We start from the raw sequence: 26,682 nt of genomic DNA, 5'->3' as shown, positions 1-26,682 counted from the left end.
ACAAGTACTATGCCTTACTGAGGCCTAATAATGGAAAGGGAAGTTAAAATCCAGCCATGTTTTTTCCATTACAGAAAAAAAAATGTTATTTGAGTTCATTTACATATGTACTTTCAATTGTACAAAAGCTACTACTGTTTTTCTTTCATACTTTCACCAAGGAAATGGGCACAGTATCCACAACATTACAATCCATCCCTTCGGAATTATTGCTCATTACCAATTTCCACTGTCACTTCTTAGGAGCACTAGGATCTTGTACAAATGTGCTGAGGCACATTCTTTTGATATTCATTGCCTCATGAAGATTTAGATATATCAGACCACTCAGAATTGCTACTGAGCATTTTGGTCTCCCTGAAATAGATTTAAGCGGATTTAAGAAAATAAATGATAGAGCCTCAAGTCCTGCTCATAGTGAAGAAGTACACAGAGCAGTGCATCACTTCCCTAGATGACCAGATGACTCAAATGTCAAACAAATATGTACCAAAACTGTGAATGTTAAAAAATAATGGTAAAATCTATTGGAAAAACACAAAGATTTTATACAATTATGTCAAGTCAATAAGAGCTGCTAGGTTTAAAAAAATATTTTGGGTGGAACAAGTTAACTACATAATTAAATAGAGCACCCAGTGGGTATTTTACCTTCTAGCAGCTAACAAGATTAAATCAGTCTAACTCATAGTCTCCAGCAATTGTTCTCAGTTTTTATTTTTGAAGGAAAAAAAAAAATAAAGAAATAAAATCACAACCACCTTTGAAAATGGTTGTTAAGAATTAATAAAAATAATAATATCCTTACCTATAAGTAGTATGGGGAACATACACTTCTTTAATTGGGAATTCCAAAATCTCTTTGTGAGGACGACTACGATTTTCTGGGAAGGGCTTCACTGGTAGTAATTCTGGTGTCAGACAATAACCAAGGTTTTCTGGAGCTGGAGAGATCTCCAGTTTAAGTGTTCCTTTAACAAACACAAAACATCATCAAAGAATATAAAAATAACAAATGTATAATAAATCAAAACTGAAAACAATACATGAGGTTAAACAGTAACACTGCAAAAGAAAGAAATGGATCTCTGGTTTGAAGGTTGCATGAAATAAAAATATGCATGTAGAAGGATACAAAACAAGTTTATTTGGAAGCTGAATAAAAAAGGATGGTGTATAGCAGAGTTCTCTCTCCATCTTCACTCAGATTCTGCTGTATTAATCTATGACAAAGTAGATGCCACCCAACAGGATGTCTGCCCAGTTGCAGACAGCAGTTATAGAGTTAATACTGATAACCCTACCAAAAGTATAATCATATTTCAGTTCTAAGTTTTGGAAAGCAAAAACTATTTTGGGAACCTATTTTTGTAATTTCTGGCAATTATCTACAAAGGCAAAAGAAGCTTTGTACTGCGTTTGTGGTTTTTTGGGGTTCTTCTACAATCCAGAAGAGCTCAAGATGTAATTTACCTGAAAAAGTAAAAAGCAGCTTGTAAAGTGTTTGAGTGTAGCCAAATACTATCTCTGCTTCTCTACTTTCTTAGATAACACTGATCCAAATGCAAGGTGAAATATGACTCATTGGAAAATACTGCAGGAAAAACCTCTGTCTTCAATCAGCTTGAATAATCATGAAATGCACCCAGCAAATACACCATAAATTAGGGGGAAAAAGGGAAATTACTGCAGAATATCAAGCACAGTACAAATCTCCATACTTTACTGAGGACACTGGGAATCCAGAAAGTTCCACAGTAGTTTAAAAAACAATTTTATTCTATTTTAGAGTAGAAGCTTACAAAACAATTTAAAGGAGAGAAGTACATGTATACTATTCCATAAAAAATGAATTGTGTACCTGGTAAAGTCTTAATTCTTCTCTGCAAGGAAGATGATCTTTTGAAATCAGCTAAAAATTTGAACAGATCTTCATCACTAAGCCTGTCTCCTTCCTACCAGGAGAAAGACACAAATCATTATCTTTATAACAATACTACATAATAAAGAAAAGGTTGCCTGAGGAGGCTGTGGATGCCCCAACCCTGGAGGCATTCAAGGCCAGGCTGGATGTGGCTCTGGGCAGCCTGGTCTGGTGGTTGGTGACCCTGTACATAGCAGGGGGGTTGAAACTGGATGATATTTGGGTCCTTTTCAACCCAGGCCATTCTATGATTACCTTGAGACATGTGAACAAGGTAAGTTACTGTCAACTCAACAGCAATTATCTTCTGAACCCCACTAACATCACCGGATAAAATTTCCCAACACAGTTCACACAACACATTAAAAGTGTCTTAGGTAATCAGAAACAAAAAGCATCCTATACCTGTTTAAAGAAGGTGTTGAGGGTCAGGGAGACGGTTTTGAAGTTTGATACTGGATAATTGTCCTCAGTGCTGAGACTTCTCTCAGAGAGTCTTCTTGCTTGCAATAGTGTTGCCCTCTTCTCACTAGCTGGCCCTTTCCCTTCAAAGAGAAATTAAATAAAATTCGAACTTGTTTTATGCTACTTCAGTGCCAACGCTACAAGGATATGCTAGAAATCCACTAGTTCCCAGTTACATCAGAGGTCAGAGACCAGCACCTACAACATTAAGCTTTTATCAGTATTTACCACTAACTGTATTTCAGACTATGTAAAATAACGGAATGCTAGGATGCACCTAGTGGGAGTGACATTATTTCTGCTGCAGAACACAAACTTATTCACATTTTTAATTAATGGGTTACAAAGCACATCGATCAACATTGGATGCAGCTTGAAAACATCTTCTGCACACTCTAGAAACTGATAAATATTTTGATTCCCCTCTATTGCAAAGGGATTCCAGATAGTAAAGACCAGTTCAACTAAAACTGAGCCTACAACAATGAAGAATATTTAGAATACATAAAAATACATATGCAGGGGTGAAATAGTGAGAATATTAACTTTTGTTTGTAAAAAGGAAAGCTGAGAAGATAGGAAACGTGAATCGGTCATTTGTTCTTGAGGACAAAACAAATGACATTGCTTCCTAAGCACAGAACCACCAAAGCATAGTCAGAAAACTTAGATAAGTACCGTTCAAACCTTCGACCTCAGATACTTCTCGTTCAAGTGTGGAAACGTTGAAGAAATTAGTTAGACTTATGGGAATCCAGGCGAATGGCATTCTGTATTTCCCCAATCGTTGACAAAAGCATTCAGCTTGGGCTTTCAGTTTTTCAATCTTTTCTTTTGTCTAAGACAACAAAAATAATGAATGTTTTAAAAGCCATCAGTAATTCTAACTTCATTATAAAGAAAAAAGGGAAAATATTTATTTACAGTTTAGTAAATAATTTGTATTCTTATCTCTCACATCTTCCTGTTATAGCACTGTCAGCACCATAGCTGTTTTGATTTGTAAATTCACTTCCCGTTTCTTTTCAACTAGTTCATTCTTGTTACTGAAAAGGAGAATGCAGATTTCTTTTTGCAGGGACCCTTGTGCCCAGCATGAGTAATCATCATTAAATGAGCAAGTTCCATCTCCTTCATCAGATATCGAAATAATCTGATGAAAGTGAGAGGCATGGGACTTGAGGAAATATCTTCAGTCCACTCAAGGGAAGCTAAATGACAATTCCCCAAACAAAGATCATGTTATTTACAGATTTCTGCATTGAAGTTGACATACAGACACCACAACATGTTGCCTAATCAAATTAACAGGAAGTCTTTGAGGTACAAATACTTGTGCTAACTCCATGCTGCACTGTCATCTCCTTTAATTACCTGTAGATACTTCATAGCTCAAGGCTTCAGAACCAGTAATAATTTCCAAAGTGATTAGGAACAAAAATGCACTTTGTCTTCTTCTGAATTCTTCATGTCAAATTGCATGCTCATGACATCAAATTGCTTGCTCTACGGATTGAACAACTGACTTCTTCTTTGGGTTCTGTCCCATTCCAAAAGATTTGCTCTTTTCCTGTTTCCCTTTGCATGCATGTTTTGATCCAAACACTTTTCATGGTTGTTTACTTACCTTGCCAGCTTCATTTTCTTTAAGAACCATGTAGGGTTCTGCACAATCTCCAATTTCTCCTTGCTGAAGAACTTTTTCTATCTACAAAAAGCAGTAAAATAAGATTCTCATAAAGAAAAAATGTCACTCCAAACTGAACACATTACTCCTCTAGCAGTATGGAAAAATCTACTCAAATCTACCAAAAATAATGCTTACAACAGTCTTTGCAGAGTAATGTACAATAAACTTCTCCAAGTTTCCCCTACTGTTAGTTATGAAGCAGAAAGTATGTATATAACAAAGCTGTCTATCAGGTACTGCTGCATTTTCACCACACTCGGGAAAATAAACACATTCCAAATGAAATGGTTTAGGCAAAGTCAGTTTCAGAATTAAACAAACAGAACAATGCAAAGTATATGCAAAATATACTAACCCAAAGCCAAAAAAAAAAAACTCCACTGAAACACAATTCAAAAATTTTAAAGCTGTTTATTTCTATTAATTTTTTTCTTATGAGAGATAGGAAAACCTATCAGCTGTGTGTTTACTCAGCTGAACTAGAATACAAGATAACTGATAAAACTTCTTAGCTTGGGAACAAGATATACCAGTGGATACCAGTACACAGATGACACAAATGATCAAAAATTATCAGAATACCTGTAAGCTATGGGAAAAATCACATTTCTCATCTCCACATACTCAGACAATTGGCACAGCTCAGAACAGGAAGAATAGTGTTGAAAGTACCACTGTAATATAACGTACCTTTATTACTAGGTATATATCCGACGAGGGATAAGTAACAGAAAATACTGCCGATCTTGCCTGAGTAGACAAGTCAGTGGAGGGTGTATGAGAACGCAAGAATGCTCTTAATGAATCAGGGTTCAGGTCACAATGGAAATTTTCAGAGATCTTGAAAAGAAAAAGAATTTAAAATGTAGTGCAATGCAAAAATGAATGTTAGTCAAAAGAAGTAAATGGAAATATAAACAGCTGAAAATATGATAGCATGACTGAAGCAACCTGGATCAAGATGCACATATGCAAAAGTTGAGTTATTTTTGTGAGCGGTTCTAATAATTTTTAGAGTTAGAAGTTTTAAATAAGAGATAAGGAGTAAATTGAACAAAAGAAACAAAGAAAAGCTAAACATCCTAGAATTTTCACACTACAACAAAATTCAGCTGAAAATATGAATGAATGAACAAGTATTATTCCATTCCTTATTTATGCTGTAGTGCACACTTGCCTTTTTTCTTTCTTTTATATCATAGAGAGCTATGCATGCAAACAAAGGCTCAATCTCTATATCAAACCTGTTAAGGAAAGACACACTCATTAATATTTTACTTTTAAGACCCCGTAAAAGAAAAAACAAAAGGGTTTTTAGGCTGGCATTTCCTTAGAAAATGAGGAGAAATACTGTATTCCAGACCTTGGCTCTCTTAAAGTTTGGAGTATTTGTCCTTTTTTTAGTGAGCACATTTTATTAACTGACTTCAAGAGGAAAAAAGAGAAGGTAAACTGCCAGCAATGTATTTTCTGAGCTTGTCAGAAAGCTGGTCTCAGATATCAGTTAAAAACGATCATACCATTCTTGATGTTTTTTCTATTTATCACTGTTACGAAAGGAGACCAATCTAGTTCATTTATAACAAATAACTTAGTCTCATCCCCAACTCATTTTCATTGTGAGAAGATAAAAACTCCCACAACCATTGACATAAATGGTTTTCTGCCAAAATTTCACTAAAGCAAGAACAAGCAAGCACGTAAACTCTTGTTGAACAAGAAACATGCAATGTAAGTGTGTCTTGGCAAGATGCTCACATGAATTGAGACAGCGTAATTGAAAAGTGTCACCGAGGCCTGCCAGACCGGGAGGATGTAAGGACACTTACTTCAGAGTCTGCAGCTTTACCAGAATCCTGTTGCCCAGGTGTTCCTTTGGGCGATCTGGCACTGGTCGTATTTCCACTGCATCTTCCTATCATTAAACAGTTCAAATGCAATTAAAATAATTGTAAATTTACATGTTTACATAACAGATTTAAGTGATGTAACTGAGCCACTGCTACAAAACAGAGCAGCCACCTCACCTCTTCAGTCAGAAAGAAAACTGATTTAAGTTTACAAATACCTACTCACCTCATCTCCATCTGGTGTGTCTTCCAAACAAATGTGGCTTGTTTTGACACAAAAATTTTACCATAAGGTGACCTGACTTAGATAGAAAGAAGGCAGAAATGCCTCAAGCAACACCATGAGTCTGGATACAACTGCTTGAGTGCACATTCAGGATGGCTGGCAGGCATGTGAAGCCCACACCTTCACTGTGTTATTATTTAAGGTAGATACACAAAAGCAAAAGAAGCCGGTATACAGGCCAGAAGTCACATTTCTAACGGTGATATAGACTGTCTCCATTCCAGTGAAGCATGGCTTGAGTGCCAGAAGCCGTTCAGGCTCACCTCATCCACAGATGGGTAGAGGGCAAGGAGCTCAGCATGCCTGTTGGTTCGTCGGGCTTCTTCATTCTGCCTCTCAAACTCCTCTGCGGTGACATGCCGCAGCAGGTTTTCCAGGCGGGGATCCGGCTGCAGGCTGCGCAGATCGAAATCAGAGGAGGCTGGGGCAGTCCTGGAGGTGTCCTCAGGGATAATGTGCACAGGCCTGGGCCCTGCCTGTCAGAAAATGAAGGGACAACAAAACTCCTCGCTGCCTGCTGTAGCTTGGGCATCATGAGGGTTCTCTTGCCTATCTCTCAGAGGCTGCCTTAATTTCACCCCTGCCAGGGGGCTCACCAAGTGGGAGATGATGGCAAGCACCATCCTCCAGTTTGTGCCAATATGTGTCCATGGGGAACAAAGGAAAGGGCAGTTTACTTTCAAAGTGGACGTGGCAGAAGCCAAAGCAGAGCAAGCTGCTGGCAGGGTATCATTGTAATTCTTCAAATCTCTCTGAGCCTGACTCCACACTGAGGAGCAGGAGGCAGATGGTGGACCTCCATCAGCACATGGCCTACTGTGTTGCTCATACTTCCCTGAACAGGAGGTGTCAGGGGCATTACACAGCCACACCAGCCCTTGTACCAGCATCCTCACACTCCACAAACAATAGTGACAGAAACTCCCTATAAGGACGGGCTACCTGCTGCAGAGATCTCTGTTTGTCCAGGACTTTTGCTTCCCTTGAGGGAAGCTACTATATTTAATAACTTTTACCAAAGATAATAAAATATACCTGATAGCTTGCATCACTAGAATCTGAAGTTTCTGATTCAAATGTTTGTTTTTGAAGATGCTTGTGAAAATCTTTTCGGGATCCTTTATTTTTCAAACTGCAAATATCTGAGTTCCCTTGGTTCCTTTTGGAGAGAAAACCAAGCACATCAGGATGGAACAAAAAGGAATTAGGGGAAAACAAAATAGAAGAAAAACTAAAAATCAAGCAATTAGAAACATAATTGCAGAGAAGGACAGCACACCATAACATCTATACAAAATGTGACATTTTGCAATGTTCAAATGTTTTATCTGACCATTGTAGCTTTACAGTGGATACGAAGGATAGCTTGAAAATGAAGAAAATTCACTTACATCATTTTTGTATATACTCTCGCCCTCAGACAGCAGAAAATCCTGACCTAGGAATAAACTCAGCCCCAAGCTATTCATCAGACATAGTGATTATTTCCATCACCTTAGGAATATTGGCCAGAAACACCTGCCTTTTAGCTGGCTCTGTGCTAATGCATCATGGAGCTTGCTGCTTGTCTGAGATGTCATTTGGTTTCTAGCATGCCTGGATCTAGCTGCTATGCTTGAGTCAAGCATTTAGACTATTCTCTCCTTTCAAAAAATTGCTAAATTCTGTAGTAGCATTTTAATATTCAGTCCCCTAAGTTACACTACCCAGCTTCATTTATTTTCCTTTCCATATCACTTAAAAGCAACATCTAAATATCTCAGTATTTTCATTGTAATGTCACAGTAAGTCATTACTGATCAGGGAGACACCTTTTAACTACATTTTACCATACCACTTTCTTACTCTTCCTCCTCAAATGAAGGAGCAGGGGAGAAAATATGATAAGATAAAAAGGTTCATGCATAGAGATAAGGATAATTTAGCTAAAGGAAAAAGAAATTAAAAACAAGCAAAGGCCATGCAGAAGCAAAGAGGGAGAAAACAATTATTCTCCATTTCCCATTAGCAGTTGATGTTTGGTCATATCTTGGGAAGCAGGGCCTTGATACACAGAGAAGTTGGTTGGAAGGACAGACATTTTAATAACAAGAGCTCCCTTTTCGTTCCCCTTTCCCAGGGGTTTACATGGCACTGCAGCATCTTTCATGCATTCTTTCTCTTTGTAATTTTTAGTAACTTGCTTGCATTGTTAGCTGTGAAAGATCAGCTTTCTGGGAGGCCTCGGACTCAATAAAGTATCTGCAAATTTGACAGTAAAACACCCCAAAAGCCTTTTGAAGCATGTATATTTCTCTGGCTCAATTCACATTTATACACGCATACATAAAAGCAAACACAGCCATACGATACTGTCGATGGCTCAGTCCCTATCTGTGTGCACAGACAAGGCTGGCTCTTTACAGAGCACTCAGAGCAGAGCTGTGTGATGGAGCGAGCACTGTGCTCTGTGTAGTGTAGGTGGAGAGCCTGCAAAACCCACCAGCTTCTTCCTGGTGACTCACCACGTGCACTTCTGAGAACTAAACCAATTTCATGAGCCCCTGGAGGAAGTCTCCTCACAGCCCTCAGCACAGTGCAGAACTAACAACACAACTCTTTCAGAGCCTGCAGGAGACAATCCCTCACAGATAGAAAATAGTTTTTTGGATGTTACACTAATAACCCAGTGATACTACCAATCACTGCTAAGAGCTCAGCGCTGCCCCTCCTCTCTGCAGCCCCCATCAGGCCTCCCCTCAGCTCCCCTGCTCTGGGCTGAGCACACCCAGGTGCCTCAGCTGCCCCACACACACCTTGCCCACTAGACCCTTCCCCATCACTGTAGACCTCTTTGGGGCACAAAATGATGCTTCAAGCATCAGAAGAAAGGATAATAAGAAGGAAGGGATAAGAGGTCAAGGACCACTGCTACAAACTGTGGATCTGAATTACTTCCTGATTAATTCCTGGGGAACCTGAATAATTAAGAAGCAGGTTCAAAAATATTTAGCAATAGCCCACCATCTCAAACAAAACAGTAAACTACTGACCACTTTTTTTAAAGTCCACTTTTATCTTTGGGTACTGATTGAAATTCTTTTTTTTTTTCAGATAAATTCTAACAATACATCTTATCCACGTAAAATAGCATACAAGGTAGTTTCTATTTCATCTACTTGTGGGTAGCTTACTTTCTATTCACAATCAGCCAGTCCCGGATGTAGGTCTGAACACAGTCTCTCACATGTGAATCCAGCTCAACCCTGGGGAAAAAGCAACATATGGTAAATATTTTAGTACCTGGGTCAAGCCTTAAGGTAAAAGAAATTTAACTAAACATGCTGTACAGATAAAGGGCTCTATAGTAGTCCTCTCCTATATGTTTATTGTATTACTAAGCTACTTTTCAGTTTTAAACAGTGGGTGTACTACAGGTGCGGATTTGGGTTGTTGTGTTTCCAAATTAACAAACATGCATTTAACAGAGATAACCATTGACCACACCATGCACTTCATGACAGATATTGCTATGTATATCCATAAAACAAAAGAAAGAACACCAGGTACCTATCTTCCATGTTTTTCCAAAACTTGTTAACAAGTCTCAACAAATTGAGATATTTTTCCATAGGCATCAGCTCATGTATTCTTGAAAATACAGTTCCTTAGTATGACTGTAGTGACATTTTCTTTTATACTGAAATGGAGAAAATTCCAAGAGCTCAAGAAAGTGTTGAGATCTGAAAATATGCTGTAAATTTACAATTTTCCATTAAGCCTCAGCTAATGTAGGGAGTTGGCAGTACAGCTTCAGAGAATGGACACTGATTGGAACTGAAATTAAATAAATTAAGGTCATTTTCCATAAATGTTCTGTCATTATGTTGTAGCACAATTTCCTTACTCCTGCTCTGAATTATATTAGTGACCTCTGCCAAAATTGCTTGTTACATCCTTCAACTAAAGTGAGGACACATGATGCAGGAATGGAAGAAAGACGTAACGCTTCTTAGCACTTTCCACCAAGAAAGTCTTAAGAGATCTGCAGCCCAGGCTATCTAAAAGCCCTTTGAGGTTCAGACCAGCAGAGACGTCTGTGTGCCAGGGTGGGCTAAGGCAGCACATGGTGACTTCCAGCATCAGATGGGACACGCTTTTGTCAGCAGACAGCACATTAACCCTGTCTGGTCAGTGGCATCTACTTCCTGCTTTTGGAAGATACCACAGGCTGCACTACCTGCATGAAAATCTCTGAAGCATGACTTTCCCAAATGCTCTCCTCCCTAACATACTACATGCATCCTTTACCAGGATTTTATGTGTAACATCAGTTTCCATATGAGCAGTCTGAACACTTAAATAGGGATTTTCTGTATAGAAAAAGTCTGTTGAATGCATATTTGTTGTTACACAGAACATAGAAAATTACTATTTTAAATGACAGGTGTATTATGAAATGATCCCAGAAGTGTGTGTGCAGAGGGGAGAAATGGTCTCAGATAGCCAACAGAAATGAAAATAGTCCATGATGAAAACTGTCTGAATTGTCATTCCATCTAAGCCTCCATCTCTTTTGGCATGCTGGGAAAACAACACTGAAGACAAACGGAAGGAGCCAGGCCCCACCCTAAACACACATGCATCGTTAGCTGTCTTTGCACACAAAGCAGTTTGGGGTTAATCTGTGCTGACTTCAAGTTTATCTGCTTGTTAATGTTTGCAGACTCTGCAATGCTTTTGTGGTTCTACTTGGGGGTACCATTTCTAGCCAAACAATACCTGGAGAGTATTTTGTATACAGTGCATAGAACTCTTCTAAACCACAACAGCAGAATTTCCAAGTCATTCTAAAAAATTCTGCTGCCTGTATTTTTCCTGTTTATCAAACTAGCATAAATATTGGATGGCCGGGTACCTGTATGAAGCACAAAAATTATTTTAATCTAAAAGCTGTTGAAAACAGTGGAAATCTTCCTAATTATTTCACTAATATCTACCTATAGTTACCTGGATGCAGAAATGACTTCTACACTAGAAATCAACAGATGCTCCTTCCTCAAAACCTTGTGAGTATTAAGCAAGAAAGATACTGAATAAGATACACTGAGTCATCCAATCAATGACATGTAATAAACAGCCAGGAAGGAATTTAAAAGGGAAAAAGAAAAGAAGAAGAAACTTTGGTCTTACAAGAGGGATGATATGAATCAACTTCCACCCCCAGGAGTCACAGCTATAAAATTACTTTTTATACTACTTTCCTGTCCTTCTCCCCTGATCTTTCTAGTCTACTACCACTTCTAATACCTTCTGCTAACAGCTAGGTTATTAAGTCCTTGCAAGACTTAAACTGTCCTAAAGGGACTAACAGAATCAATGGCAAAGTACAGATGTTTAAAGTAACCAAATGATGGCCGGAGAGATGGAAAACTGAGGTGTCAACAATAACATCTTTCAGTCCAACACTATTTTTAAACCTGCGGTATTTCAGAAAGACAAAAAGTCTCCTTACCCATCTTCTGGAATAGCAGGCTGCAGAGTCCTGCATTCTTTGGGTGTAAAGACAACGTCCAAGTCATCTTCGGGAAAATCACCAAGTTCATGTGCCATTTCTGAGTCCAAGTTGTTCAGCTGTGTCATTAGGAAGCCTTCAAAATCTACTGGGTCTACAGCATCATAAAAGGAAGGCTAATGAAAGATATAAAGAGACATTTGTTTTAGCAAAAGAGGTGTTTTTTAAAAGTTTTTGTGTGTGTGTTTGTGGTTTTTTTGTTGTTGTTGTTGTTTTTTTTAGGTTTATTGTTGTCACTGTCCCATGTTTATTAACATACAGGAACAGTCTTCTAACCTTATGTATTCTGCCACTGCACTGAATGCAGGGAAAAGTTGATAACAAATCAATTAGCTGAAAAAGAAATGATGAAAAAGAGAAAATTTTAACATGCAAAAGAAGGTATTACAGCTAAAACCAAACGTGCACCTATTTTCTTTGCTGAGCATTCACAGCTGTGTACAGAGAATAGCATTTTGTATTGTTTACTGACTTGATGTGGGACAAATAGTTCAAGAAATACAGCTTTAGAAAACTCTATTCTATGTTCTGTGAGTTTGAGAAACACCATGGAAGCCTAAGTACAGTTATGAACAAGGACACAAAAAGAGCATTAAAATAACAACCATGCAATACTTTATTTACTAGGGGGAAATAATTTAGCCAAAAATATCCATCAAATCATCCTTAACTGTAAAGGATAAGGATTGTGTTGTATCACTCTGACCCAATGCATTTCACACAATTGCATTCTGAAGCTGCCAGCAACAGTTTGTCTCAACCTTGATCAGATAATCTATCTATTTGGTTCTGACGATGGGGTGTGAGGAAAATAAGGCTGACGATGTCCCTGATAACGATACTGCCTTTATATGCAACGCTACTGTGACAACAGTCTCATCCAATATTCCTGAGCTATTCTTCTTATGTTTCTGTGTTCTTGTCCACAAATACAATCTACAGGCCAAAATCATGTAGTCTTCTCTCATTATTACTGGGTCCTACTAAAGGAAGACTCTCACGGAAGCTGACAGGATTTTAACCTGAGTATGAAGTAAATAACAGTGGTGTGGGAAGTAAATAATAATTCTGTAAATAGCAGTGTTTCACACAGAAATTTTATCACAGGAGGACAATGAAGAATTCTACAACTTAGGAAGGGTACAAGGGTGCTTAAATGCGGCAATGCTCTGGTAGTTCTGAACTAAAATGGCTCTCACACACTTTGCCACATCAGTCATTGTAGATAGGGAGATTAATTAAAAAGTGCATATATGGTATAATACAAATATTGGAAGCTTATTGTGTTCTATGTATGTTGAACATGAAATGTAACAGGGGAAGTTATTCAGCTAATAAAAACTCAGAAGTGTTGAGAAATGTTTAGTATGTTTAGAAAAATTATGCTAGAAACAAAGCATGCCGCTCGTTTGAAAAAGAACAGATGTGGCAAATGATAGAATAGAGACCACTGAGACGCATGTCAAATAAACCACAGGTTCCTCTTTTATTGGATCTCCACAGGAATTAAATGTCAGAGCTTACCCCAAAGGGATCAACAGAATTCTCCAGAACCAGTTTAGGGAAAATCTCCCTCTTTCTTTGCTTTTCTGACTCATTGGGAAAGTCTAAAACTGAGAATCATGAAGCAGCCATCTGTAGAAGTTCAAAAACTAATAGTTTATGCACCATCTGATTTATACCTAGCGGAAAGATGAACATACAGGCTCAAGAGTTATGAGTAAATAGTGATCATTATTAGCTTTTGACTTCTCATTCATATTCAGTATAGTCCTCAGACAGTATCCTTGATGTTCACTTATTGTACTGCTAGTGGGTAAAACATTAATTGTTAATGCATAAATACATACATGAAGCTGTACAAAACAAAATGCTAAAGAATAAACAAAAACACAGCTTCAGTTAAAAAAAAACAAACACAAAAACAAAACGCACACCAAAACCACATCTTATATCTTGTCAGTTGTTGAAGATGAAATATTTTGCATGCAAAATAATATTGCTTAACACAATCTAATTTTCAGCTGAGCATTGTACATCCTTTCAGAAATCACAATTTTCTGTCCCAGCAAGCTACATTTCATTATATCTTGTAACTCTACTTCGTTGAGGTGTCAATAATAATCTTTAACCCCTGGAACAGCATGCTTTTGACTACTGCAAATTAGAGACAAGTGGGAAAGATGGTGAAAAAAGTAAGTGAGAAGGAGGGTTATGGTCTCTCTAAGGTGCAAAATATAAAGGATACAAAGAGGAATGATGCTTTTTACTATGGAGATGTGCAAAGGAATCATGCTATAGAAAATGCCACAAAGTGTGACCACAAACATACCTTTTTAAGGAGGGTGGACTAGAGGCATGCAGGTTGTGACAGCACACAAAATGGCAGCGACGGCGCAATATCCAGGAAATGAAATGTTACCGCGTTTCTCAAGAGCTAATGCAACTGCACGCGGGCAGAAGAGAACCCAGACTCCCCAGGCTGAACAACCACAACCAGCAAGTTACAGCACCACAGATTAAGGAAGTGAGCTGTGGTGGGAGGCCCTGACACACAGGAAGTAAACGCGTACAGCTCGTGTTCTCCATTTTTCACAACCACTGGTGAACAAAGACTTCCTCCCTCTACTTTCTGAGTCTTAACCAAAAGAAGAAAACGAAATATCAAAGTCTCAGACAAGCATGGTGGCTTTTTTTTTTTTTTTTTTTTTTTGGAATGGTTTTGGCTGCTGGCTCTGGGAATTGTTCATTAAGCCAGGCAACAGCATGAAACTGCAACAAAGGAGGGTCAGTCTGCATATCAGGAAAAGGTTCTCCACTAGAGGGTGGCTGCACCCTGGAACAGGCCTCCCAGGGCAGTGGTCATGGCACTGAGCTACTGGAATTCAAGATGAATCTGGACAATGCACTCAGACACGGGGTCTGATTTTTGGTGGTCTTCTGTGCAGCCATGAGCTGGGCTTGGTGATTCTTACAAGCTCCTTCCAATTTGGGATATTCTATGATTCTAAGCCTTGCTGAGTCTCCACCTTCACTTTTTTCCTTTTTACTCACTGACCTCCTTTCACAGATCATCTATGGCCCCACACAGTGTGTTTACTTGGTAGCAGAGCTGAATGACTCTGGGAAGGCATGGCTGTAGTATACTCCAACACTTCACTACTTCTCTTTGATTTACTGTAGTATGCAGGCTGTCTATTTCAGACTCTGAGGATCACTCCCATTTCTTTCAAACGTGTAATTTTCCCACTGATCAAGGAGGATTTTGAAGATATTTAGGAAGAAGACAGTGGAAAGTAAAATGGACTATGAAGCTCATTTGATTTATCCTAAAGTCATTATGTACCACAGATGGCTGTACCTGCAGGTAGAAGGCAAAAACAGAACTTACCAGATGAAGAGTAGAAAAGCCAGGAGTACTTAAGCTACGCTGACAGAATTGTGCAAAGCCTGGTTGGAGGGTAAATTGCTTTCTTACTTCTGCAGAGGAGTACCTTTAATTAAGCAGAGAAAAAACCTTATAACTATAGTTACCCACATATAAATGTCAAGCCCTAGACATCAGCCAATTTAGAGTCCTGTCCCAGTGTTTAGAAACATATTCCAATTATATTCTAGAATCCTTCTGCACTGTAGTTTGTGCAAATCTCCAAAAACAATTTGCAGTCCTAAGTAATTGACATTCTGACACACTTTCCACAAGTTTCTCTTATTATGTTAACCTTGCAACAAGGAAAGGCCATCCAACAAAGAATAACCTTGCCCTCAAGTCAAATATGGTTGCAAGCTGTGGCAGCAACATTTGCACCTTTGTTTCTGCAAAACAGAATTGCAGAATAATAAACCACAGAAAGATTAATGATCATCACAGAGGAAAAAACTTTAATGAACTGTAACTGACCAGTAGATGAAAGCAAGGCAGAACAACTCACCGTAAAGCATGAGCCCAGATTTATGTTAATAGTGTAGCCTTCTCTTAACAACACAAGATGAACCAAAGCATGAATTTAAAAACCAGTATGTGTCAGCTAAATGCTTGAGGAAAAATCATCTTAAGAGCTAACTGGCTGACTTCAGTGGGAGCAAAAAGAGGCTAGTACTGAGTTTTTCAGATATTAAAGTGATAATACAGTTGTATCTGTATGTTCTTAGTCTGCAAAACCAGTAATCGGAGTAGCTTGCTCATTCTTCAGTGAAATAAATCAATAAATATTTAGTATGATTTAAGAACAATCAGCCCTGAAATAAAACCAAAATAAGTACAATACATTTCACCATTAATATTCAGGACAAGACTTCCAAAGAACAAGCACCAGTTAAGTAGATTCTAAGTAAAAAGAAAAATTTTCTGGCAGCCAACCCACCAGGGCAGCCAACACAGAGAGAGGAAAAGGCAGAGGAAAGATTTTCTCTTCTGCATGAGATTCTCTTCCAACTCCAGCAGGAATTGGTAGGTGTCTTAGATCTACCAGGTGCTGCATGGCAGAGTTTGCATCTTTGTTCTGCAGCCTCTTGATTTCCATGACTAATTGAGGTAACCTCTGGCTACTGCTATTCTTCTCAGCAGAATGTGCTGAACGTATTCCTCTTCCTGTTAAGAGATTGGCATCTCATAGAAGGAATTATGGGCATCTCATTACAGGTATTAGATCTGAATCCTAAAATGAAAGATGCATATATAAGGGCAGCTGCTTGGAGGTTGTACCTCATTATTTCTGCCCTATTTTGAAAAGGAAAACGGCTTCTATATTGGTTATTCTTTTCATCTCCCCACAATGGATAATACCTAATTGTGAATATCTGTAGCAAGGTATAACATGAAGCTCAGATTATTCAAAATTGTGATTTTCTTTTGAACACATCAAGTAATTTTCTACCTTGTGCAGAATCGTGTGTTACTGCTGAAAGTAGAAGACCTAGCAGCAGATGTGTTCAAAAACCTATGTTACAGTGTATTGCAGAAGTTACTGCCAAAAAAAAAAAAAAAAAAGAGAAGATATAAATTACACCATGTAAGGGGTCATGGTATGAATGTTTATTCACAAAAGAGGAAGCATGCATGTGGACAAGGGGCCAAACTTGCTGTCTGGTAAAAACCTGTGCAAGTCAAACCCACTGGGAGGAAAAAAGGTTTTCAAGATTAGTTCTAGAGGGTCCACAATACTCATGAGTAAGAATTTGCAAAATAAATCACTCCAGTCAAAGAATACTCAGTGTCCAGGGCAGTCACATTGAACTTTTTAATGCTTTTCTGTGATAGTTTTACTGGCCTCATTAAGGCTTTTAACAGTATGCCTCACAGCATTCCTATAAGCAAAATAACAAGATAATGTCTAGATAGAGTCATCACAGCTAGCTGCTTACCTTCTTAAAAATACACATGCAACACCCTTATTCAAGGTGTGGTCATAGTTTATAGTTTCATAGTTTAGATTTCAAACAATGTACTGCTGTAAATGAGCAAAGAAATTTGTTTTCATCCTAGCTCCAGTCTACTTCCTTATTTTACAGCACTGATGATGGTAATAATGAATATAATGATTAAATCTGTGGTTCACATCAAGCTGGAATAAATTGTGAAAAAAAAGACTGGCACTTAAAATGATCTCATAAACAGTCTGAAATCAGCACCATTACACTCAATAAAAAGAATTGCACATCTCTAAACTTAGGAATAAAATGTATCACACATAGAAATGCAAAATGGGAAATGAGCCGTTTAAGTAAACAACCCTGCTGCAGAAGACACTCTGAGAAAGAAGACCAAGACACTAACAGAATACCCTAAGTGCAGAAAAAGGGAAGCTGTTTCTATTTATTTAAGCCAATGACATTGCTAAATCTGACGTATACCATAAGAATGCAGCAGAGGAAGAGGCAATTACACTGAAAAACCTGCCAAAGAAAACAGTGAGAATGTTAAGTAGTTTGTGAAGGACGATGAACAAAGACTGAAAGAAGTGGATGTGTTCAGTTTACAAGAGTTGACGGTGGGGTGAGACAGCAGCCCTATGGTATGTAAAAGGTAGCATAAAGAAAACAGCAAGCAGTTCATACCCATGAAAGGGAGATGCAATCTTCTGAAATTAAAGTAAAATAAATAAATAATTTAAAAAAAATTAATAAGCAATTGGGAAAAATGTTCCCACTTAAAAGGCAGTGGGACACTTGAGGTAGCTGCCTGGTGACACTGCGGTCAACAACCCTGAACAACCAGGAGAGCTGAAGCTGGGCAGCTGTTTCCCTTCACAGGTGGGACCCAGCAGACAGCTCACTTTGGTACCTGTCCTTTTTGTTTTTTGCTTGTTTGTTTTCAAAGAACAAAAAGGAATCATCAGGGGAAAAGTAGAAGCTATAGACTTAGGTTTGTTTGTTTTTTTCCATTGAAGTCACTACTGAATTCACAGTTTATCAGCATTGCTACGCTGTGTTGTAAGATAGCGTAAACCCAGAAAAAACAGAAGTCAGAAGACTAAGGCTCTCCCAGACTCTTTACATCACTGATTGCTCCACGGTAGTGAAGCAAAATAACATCAACTGGACTTCATTGCTTCACCACATTGATGCGGCCAGTCTGAATGATGATGCAGAACTCCTCTGGAGTAAATACTGAAGAAGCCCAAGTTCACCAGAGTTGCTGACCCATCCAAAAAGGACAGGAGGGTAGCCAAAAAAAAAACAAACCCAACACTGGTGCTACTCTGCTTAAGAAGAACCTTGTCAGTATCTGTGCCAGCAGCAGGTTGGATACTCCAACAGTTCTCCTGAACTGCTGACAGAAAGCTGAGACATAGCCTGCATTTCACAAATACTCTCCAATGAGAAGTAAACATTTTGCATAACATATTAAATCAATATTGCAACTGACGTAACAGATCACATCTGTAGGCTTTTAAAACTGAATTTAAACTGTAGGTCAAATTCTGAGATGCACTGCAAGGCAGAGCTCATTGCAGGCTTGGAGATGTGACAACATGGGTTACAGTTTGGGCTCAACAAGGTGTAGGGAAGGGAAGATAAAACAGCCATCTATTCTGTCTCTCTAATGTATGTTGCATCTATGGTTGAACACTGCTAGGTTCAATTAAATTAAATTTAATTAAAATGGTATCAATGCGTATAATGCAAGGAGCTAGTTCTGCAGTTTTATTCTGCTCAACAGTATAGTTCTTTGAAATCTGTTTAAAGGCAAGGACAATGGAAACTTCTGTAGTATGGGTACCATGAAAACATAAACACAATTAGAGATTTATAGGGAAAATAGAGTTGCTTTGAAGATCATCTGTTAATGGAAAATCAGAAGCTTTGTAAGAAGGAAAAAAAGATCTTAAAGGTATGCTTCCCACATCTACTAATCCAGTTATCCAAATGAAATTAAAAGTTATGCAGTAGATGGAGGTGTCAAGCGTAAATTATAACACCGAGACAGTCTCTTCCAGCAGACTCCGTGTCAAAGGCTCTGCTGAAGTCTAAGTAGACCATGTCAACAGCCTTCCCTCATTCACCAGGCAGGTCACTTGATCACAGAAGGAGGTATAGGCTGGTCAAGCAGGACTTGCCTTTCACATGACTTCTCTAGTTACTACTGAAAAACAAGCAACCAACAATTCTGGAAGAGAAAAAGCTATAACTACCTACCCCCATCCTCCGCTCCCACACACAAAAACACAGCTTTGGGCAACAGTCCAGATACTTAGCAATTATGGGAATTTTGCTTAGAAGTTCCTTTCTTGCCGTCAGTGGAACTGCCTGTTTTTTCTTCTAAGTTTCCAATTAGTACTCAAGGCAGCAGAGCTTGGCCTTGTTACTGCTCTCAGCAGCGGTTGATCTGAACTAGCAGATATTTCCCTGGCAGCTCAGGGGCAGCTCCCTTTACATCCTCTTTGCTTAGAGGGTCCACCACACTAATAGTCTGTATCAGATGAGGCAATAATAATTCTACTCAATACAGCCAAAATGTAACCACAGCCTTCTCAAAGGAGATGGTGCAGAGAAAGAAATTTAGGAGGAAAGATCATGGATTTTGTTATACTGCCAGCTTGTTACGTATAAAAACAGGCAAGAGGTTCATTTTTATTTCTGTCCCAGGTTATGGGTGCCATGCACTCAGTGAAAGTTTTTCACTGCAGCTCAGTTTTACTGCTTCTGAATCAGGAAGAAACATAAACATACAATAACTAACTAACTAATCAGATGAATAAAATTCTAATCCTAGCAGTGGAAGAAAAGGACAACCATATTTTCTGTTCATGTAAAGAAACAAAAGATTTAGGATTTGGTCCTGCTGACCCATATTTTAATATGCTTCCTAGTCACTGTTCTCTGCAGATAACACGCATATGAGAAGAGCATGCGCTGCTTGCTGGTTGGTTCTCATAACAGAAGTGTTTGTAGGTGTAATGATTCTTGCATATTGGTACTTAAAACAAAGAAACATATATGCATTAATCTTATGTGCCATACTCCCACAGACTTAAATTGATCATTGGAGTTTATACATCAATACAAAGTTTCTGATGAATATTTCAGACGGTAACAGAAGATTAATTTGTGTGAAAACAATATGCTTTTTAAATTGTTCTGCCCACTACGCTAAACAGCGTTCAACATTGTGTATACAGATATTTCATGCAGATTAACCTCTGTTTATCTAAGGATAATGTTACATGGTTGGCTCAGAGTATTTGCTGTGTGCTCACACTGAGTCCTCTTTATATGTTCATTTCAGCTGAGGTGGTTCAAGAAAAGGCACCTAAAAAACACGCACTGAACTCTGCAGAAGATTCTGTAATCTGCAGCAAGGGCTTAACTCTTTGCTAATTTGTTTATTGCTTGCTAAGCAGTTTAAAACACTTCCAAAATCTTGGATCATCTACCAATTGCAAGAGCAATTTCACAACCATTAGTGATCATACACACTTGCTTTTACACTGTGACTGAAATGTCATAGAATGGCCTCAGGGTGTCTTTTGGTTTTTTGTTTGTTCTGCACTGCTCTACCACATAAAGGCAAAAAGAATATGGCACAAATGCAAGGATTTGTCTTTCAGCTCACATTTTCCACCTGAGCTTCACAAGGGCTCCATTACAAAAATGCTACTGTAACACTGATCATTTGTAGAACTCATATCAAATTTAACAGCTAAACAAGCTTTGACTCCACTTTCTTCCTAAACAGCAACTGTCAGCAATAAGTGAAAGGAGTTCAGACATTAAAAGTAATACAAATAAAAAAAAGAGTATGTCAGTGTTATTCACGGGGAATTTTTCTTTTTGCTGCAACAGGGTTGGTTACTATATGAAGTTATCTGTTTTTTTTTAACCAAGGTTTTTATTTTTAGTAAGAAGAAAATGAGTATTTTGTGTATTTCATTACTCACTCCAAAGAAATCCATAACATATTCATAGATGGCTCTTTAGCGCTGTAACAGTATGAATATTTCAAAAGCCAGAGGAGGAGATAATTAAATGACACAGAACTGGGGAAAAAAAAAGCTTTTGAGTTAATACTTTGCCCCCCCACTTCCTAAGCACACAGACTTCTAGCATTTGTGTGTGATATTTCTGAGGGTGACTTTGATTTATTTCATAGTGGAAACAGTAAAGCCCTGCTGTGATGCTGCTCATGACATCATGTAGGACTTCAGTTGATATGGGTAGACTGGCATTTTCAGCTTCTGCCCTTGTGCCCAGAAGCCTGGAAGACAATGCTATGTTCTGCTGTAGCTGTAAGCTTTTTATGACCCAGTGTGGATGGACTGCCCATAATGTTGATTACCTAATTTCTGCCTCACAGTTATGTCTGAAAATCAGAGACTGACACAGGAGCTGTTGGGAAAACACATGTAAACCTACAAATCTTGCCCCCCCTCCTTCAAGCCAGATCAAGTACAAAAAGGAAAGATGTGTTTGTTTTTTCCTCATTTTTTCTCAGAATAATATTTTTTTCTTTACAGCTTTAAATTTATAGGTTTTTTTTTTAAAAAAAAAAAAAAAGTGGATCTTTTTTTAGGCTAGCATACCTGAAAAACACTGGCACAGTTTCAAGTATATGAAGAAGGCACATGTTCTGTCATTTTCAGAACAGACAAGTGGGACTTTAAATTCAAAGGGAGCCAGACCAATAGCTAAGATAGACACAACAACACCTGGAAGGATAAAACAAGGAATGTATGCATGGGACCTGGTGGAAATAAATAAGTTTCTCAACCACAACTTCATTTTTCTTGCGTTATAAAAGCAGAACTTCGTCACAGTCTACAGCTTTGAGCTCTGAATGCTTCCCAATTTATAGAGGGATGTATGATTTTAGAAGCAGATTTTAAAATGCAGCCTGAAGTCTATTTCCTGCTCATCAGTCATTTTCCAGAGATAAACCAAAACCCACAGTATTCTAATCATGCAGCATGGATTATCACGTCTGGCTCCGGTGACTGCACAGATCTAAGCACAGTTTAGCAACAGTCTTCAACAACTACTGTAGAAAATAGATGGCTATATTTTAAACACAATCTGAGTACCCAGTCAGATGAAAAGGTTAGCTTCCTGCCAACAACAGCTGTTTGTAACATCTGTCTCAGTGGTAACAACACTATTCTGCTTGTTTCTACAGAGGCTGTTTGCTAATAAAGTGCACATTTCTAGTATGGAACTCACCTTTCCCATATTTGTAATCTAAACCCTTGACTGGATGGGCCTGTATTTGACATCAGCCCCTTACTTAAGTGCCTTCTGTCACCTTGATTGTAAAACAGATGGGACACCCAAAAAAAGGCAATCATAAAACATAGGATAAACAATGCAAACCAAAAGTAAACCACTACAAATATCCAAGGGCATCAGCATTGTCAATAAGTAGTAAGAGGATATTTTACTACTCTTTCTTTTCTACTTCCTAAAAATTAATTTTAGGTTAAAAAAAAAAAAAAAAAAAAAGTATTCTGCACAGTTTACAGTAAGAAAGGTCTGTGCATTTGGTTTGAGGATCCACAGAGTTTTGCATGGGCTACACACAGTTTTGCACATAGCTTGCTTTTCATTAATTCTGCACTTGTACAGAAGGCTTTGATACAGTTGAACTTAAATACAAACATCTATCACTGCCTGAATGTGAGCCGCAGATCAGCTGATGCTGGTTTATATTATACATAGTGACCAGCCAAACTGTGCATCACCCACATCTGCCATCTGCTCGAGCATGGTTGTAAACTGCAATAGCACAGACTTAGCCTGGTCTAACTTCTCACAGGAAACTCCCTAGAAAAGGCAAATGAATTATCTCCAGGGCTGATAAAAAGATAATTTCACAGGCATTAAGAAGTTCCCTCCATTAACTGCAGAGCTACCTACAGTAGACAAGACGCCTCCCTAGCCTGCTTCAATGTTCTTTAGATTTACATTATTTTTTCTGCAGGTTATGTCCCTCCTTTGGAGTGGAGAAGAACTGTAAAAGCATCCCAAAGAAGGAGAGAGGTTACTATACCCATAGAAATAACTGCCTGAGACCAGAAGTTGCTTAGCCTTCCATGTGCAGTCAGCAGTAATGGCTGACAAAACAGGGATGAAACCACTGCTTCAACTCCTATTTCTTAACGAGTTTTTCTGTGCACTCAGACTGTCTTGAACTCAAACAGAAGTGGGATGGGAGGTAAAACACCTATAAGCAGATGCTGTAGCAGGAACTGACCTTTATGGACCATAAAAGCGCCTTTCTCTCCACATATGCTTCAGAAGCACATACAGTCTATTCCGTGTAACAAATACAAATCCAGGTGACATCCGTACAATGATGCTATAAAAAGAACTGGGACAAACCAGTTTGCAGTAAGTCAGAAAGAGAAGGGTAACTTTTCTTTGAATCCAGCAACACATAAGAATTAGGGTTTTCAAATATCCGTTAAGTCTAATAAAGTATGCACTGGATGAGGAAAATACTGGTGCATCTCTTCTGTGAGGAAAGGCTGAGAGAGCTGGGCCTGTTCAGTTTACAGAAGAGAAGGCTCCAGGGGATCTTATTAATGTCCATAAATGCCTGAAGGGAGGGTGCAGAGAGGCTGGAGCTGGGCTCTGTTCAGTGATGCCCAGTGCCAGGACAAGAGGCAGGGAGGTACATGCTGGAGTTTCCATGTGAACATCAGAAATGTTTTTTACTTTAAAAGGCAACTGAACGTTGGCACAGGTTTCCCAGAGAGGTCATGGAGTCTCTCTCCTTGGAAGTACATATTTCCCTGGGCATAGCCCTGGGCACCCTGCTCTGAGTGTCCCTATCTATAGTATTAAGGATCTACAGCAATCCAGACAGACTACTGTTAAGATTGTTTGAGCATACTGCTTTGCATATAAGTTTGAAAAGTCTTATTAACTTGGGTTATCTCTACTCAGATTCCCAGGGTGCAGCTCATTTAACTAAAAGAGGATTCAGCCCTTTCATCAAGTGTGTCTTCCCTTGTGACCTTCCTTCCTGAATTAGACTGGCCCAGCAATAAATGATTTTTAATGCTACAACTGTCTTGACAATACACACACTTAGATGGTGCCTCAGTGGTCGTATTTGATTCTGTGCACCAAACAGCATTTAAAAGCTGGCAGTAGTTATACAGCAAACAGCCTAACAGACAGTTATTTTTATTAAGATTTCTACCATGACTTGCTTTATGCAAAGAACTAATATGGAGAATTTACCACATCTTTTAAAAAGCACATCTTTATACACACCACCTGAGCTTGTTGTAGATGCAAAACAGAAAAGGTGTGAGATTCTCTCCGCAGCTGATTTAATACATTTAAAGCAAAACAAACAAGAAGTATCTTGGCCTATGTAATGAAGTTTGGAAAACTGCTCCAAGTAATTAGCATTTCATTGTATCTATTTAATAAGAGTTTATTTAAATTCAGTCAAGCTTATATGCCTCATCCTCGTAAAGGTATTGCACTGAAAATAAATCTGCTATCAGAGGAGGCTGGAAATGGCCTCTCCTGACATGGAAACCAGGATGAACTTCCCCACATCCCCTGGTCATTCCTCAACACAGTGGACACCTATAGCATTCCGAGAGCACCAGAAAGACCTCTCAACACTGCATGCTAAGGAGATCTTTCTTCCCCTTCCTTTGTCCTGTGCAGGAATCCATTTGGAAAGACAGTATAGCTTAGTGAAGGCTTAGGCTTGATTTCAAATAAATTAAGAAGTTGTACAGGAACTTATTTCCTCATGCAATAGAAATAAATGTTAAATACACTGGATGCTTTCTGAAGTCCTGCTCAATTTTTGGCCACTTACTCCACATGAAACACAGGTCAGTTGTCAGCACGCTGCCTAGGATCAGAGATGCTAATTTAGATGCTTGCTCCTTAATTTCTGCATAAAAGATGAACATCGTTATATGTAAAAGTTATCCCATTAAAACAGCAGGAACTACTCACACATACATGCATTAAGAACATACGTGCAAGTCCTTGCAGGATTAAAAAAGGCAGGAAGCAACAGGTTGGGGCAGCAAACATGGGTGGAAGGGCAAATAAAGCGATAGGAAGACGTGGTTATGTGGGCAGGTTGCATACGCAGCTCACAAATCTGATCGTATTTTAAGACCTGATTTTAAAGTTTGTCCTTGCTTTAAACAAATACGCTGCTTGTCATAGCTCCTTCCTGAAGCATTTGCAGTCCCTGTGCACACCATCAAGAACTCACTAACTTTAAAGCACGACACCAGAGCACTAAGACAACATTCCAGATTATGTAATTGCTAGTTTTATACCGAACAATGGTTATCACAGCTTGTAAGCCGCCTGGATATTTGTCATGCTTTTAATGAACATGCATTTAGTGAACATGCCATGCTCACCTTATGTGAGGAGCACAGAGGCAGTAAAGAGCCAGGACAGAGCCCAAAACTCGACTGGTCCTCATTAAAAGCAGCATATAGTCAATTCACCAGCAAGAGAAATGAATGAGAAAGTGTACAGCTTGAATGTGTATTTACAGGGGAGAGTAAAATGCAGAGTAATTATACAGTGTAATAGCTCCTGTAAACGATGCCTTGTCAGCAATGACCAACTTTCATTAAGAGCTCTATTTTGAAGAAGTGAGTTCAGGAACTGAAGAAAGAGGAAGAAAAATGTATAGCTGCAGAGCAGCCTTTTGTGTGAAGAAAAGTGAACTAAGACACCTAATAGTCCCCCTTTTTCTTTAATTAAAAAGATTAAAAATGCCTCTTGTGAAAGTATGGTTACCCTACTGGTAGTAAATCAAACTGTGCATGGATTGTGCAAAAACAAGATGGTCCGCCTGAGGAAAGAGAAGCGATGCTCTGCTAGCAAATACATATCATCCCTACCAAAGCAGGGAAGAGAATATTCTTACTTGCAAAATAAATAAGCAGGTTGTTCAGCCACAATCATCCCCAGAATGTGAAGAATATGAAACTCGAACATTTGGTTTACTACAAAAAATATGGAGTGCTCTGCTATCCGATCAGAGGAAATAAAACTGTAATGGTCCAATTTCGAAAGAGCTCTTAATAGTAAATTTCTGTGAGCCAGATTAATTGGCACTGTTGCACTAGTTTGAAAGGCTCCAGTCAAATGAACATCACCACGGATGGGAGAAGCTGCCAGAAAGCTGGCCCTAAAAATAGGAAGATAAAAAATAACCCAAACTCTCTAAATATCAGCCAGTTATGCACTTTATTCAAGCAAGGCTTCAATTTACTGTGAATCCTGGGGGGGGACCCAGCAGCAAACCACTCATGTCACAGCCGCTCAGTATGATATCTCAGTCTTGTGCAACATTCACCATAAATCCAAAATGAATCCTCAGGGGATATGGAAAGGTATGCTGATGTGAGCTCTGCCATGGGAAAAGCGTATGGCAGCAGAGCTAATTTTATCCTCTGCAGCTGAAAACCCCATGTC

General features: G+C 38.7%; 1 protein-coding gene across 3 annotated transcripts in view; it reads right to left on the bottom strand.

Annotated features, from left to right (window-relative positions):
- The window catches only part of DOCK8 (dedicator of cytokinesis 8), a 73,420-nt gene that overhangs the window by 45,564 nt on the left and 1,174 nt on the right, over positions 1-26,682 (bottom strand). For 2 of the 3 annotated variants that reach the window (XM_032441260.2, XM_015848888.3), the window contains exons 2-14: positions 15,161-15,263; positions 11,710-11,885; positions 9,389-9,460; positions 7,251-7,374; positions 6,479-6,691; positions 5,909-5,994; positions 5,257-5,323; positions 4,770-4,919; positions 4,017-4,097; positions 3,068-3,227; positions 2,330-2,469; positions 1,862-1,955; positions 809-971 (exon numbers count right to left, since the gene is read on the bottom strand). In XM_032441260.2, coding sequence (XP_032297151.2) covers positions 809-971; positions 1,862-1,955; positions 2,330-2,469; positions 3,068-3,227; positions 4,017-4,097; positions 4,770-4,919; positions 5,257-5,323; positions 5,909-5,994; positions 6,479-6,691; positions 7,251-7,374; positions 9,389-9,460; positions 11,710-11,837 — 1,478 coding nt within the window. In that variant the 5' untranslated portion in view covers positions 11,838-11,885; positions 15,161-15,263. Of the gene's footprint in view, positions 1-808; positions 972-1,861; positions 1,956-2,329; positions 2,470-3,067; positions 3,228-4,016; positions 4,098-4,769; positions 4,920-5,256; positions 5,324-5,908; positions 5,995-6,478; positions 6,692-7,250; positions 7,375-9,388; positions 9,461-11,709; positions 11,886-14,101; positions 14,291-15,160; positions 15,264-26,682 lie in introns of those variants that run through there. The other variant, XM_015848891.3, reaches the window with a different exon arrangement.

Source organism: Coturnix japonica, chromosome Z (genome assembly GCF_054131305.1).
Source record: "Coturnix japonica strain WE chromosome Z, WE-NBRP24, whole genome shotgun sequence".
NCBI lineage: Eukaryota > Metazoa > Chordata > Aves > Galliformes > Phasianidae > Coturnix > Coturnix japonica.
The sequence above is the reverse complement of the archived record's forward strand: the minus strand, read 5'-3'. Positions and strand labels throughout refer to the sequence as shown.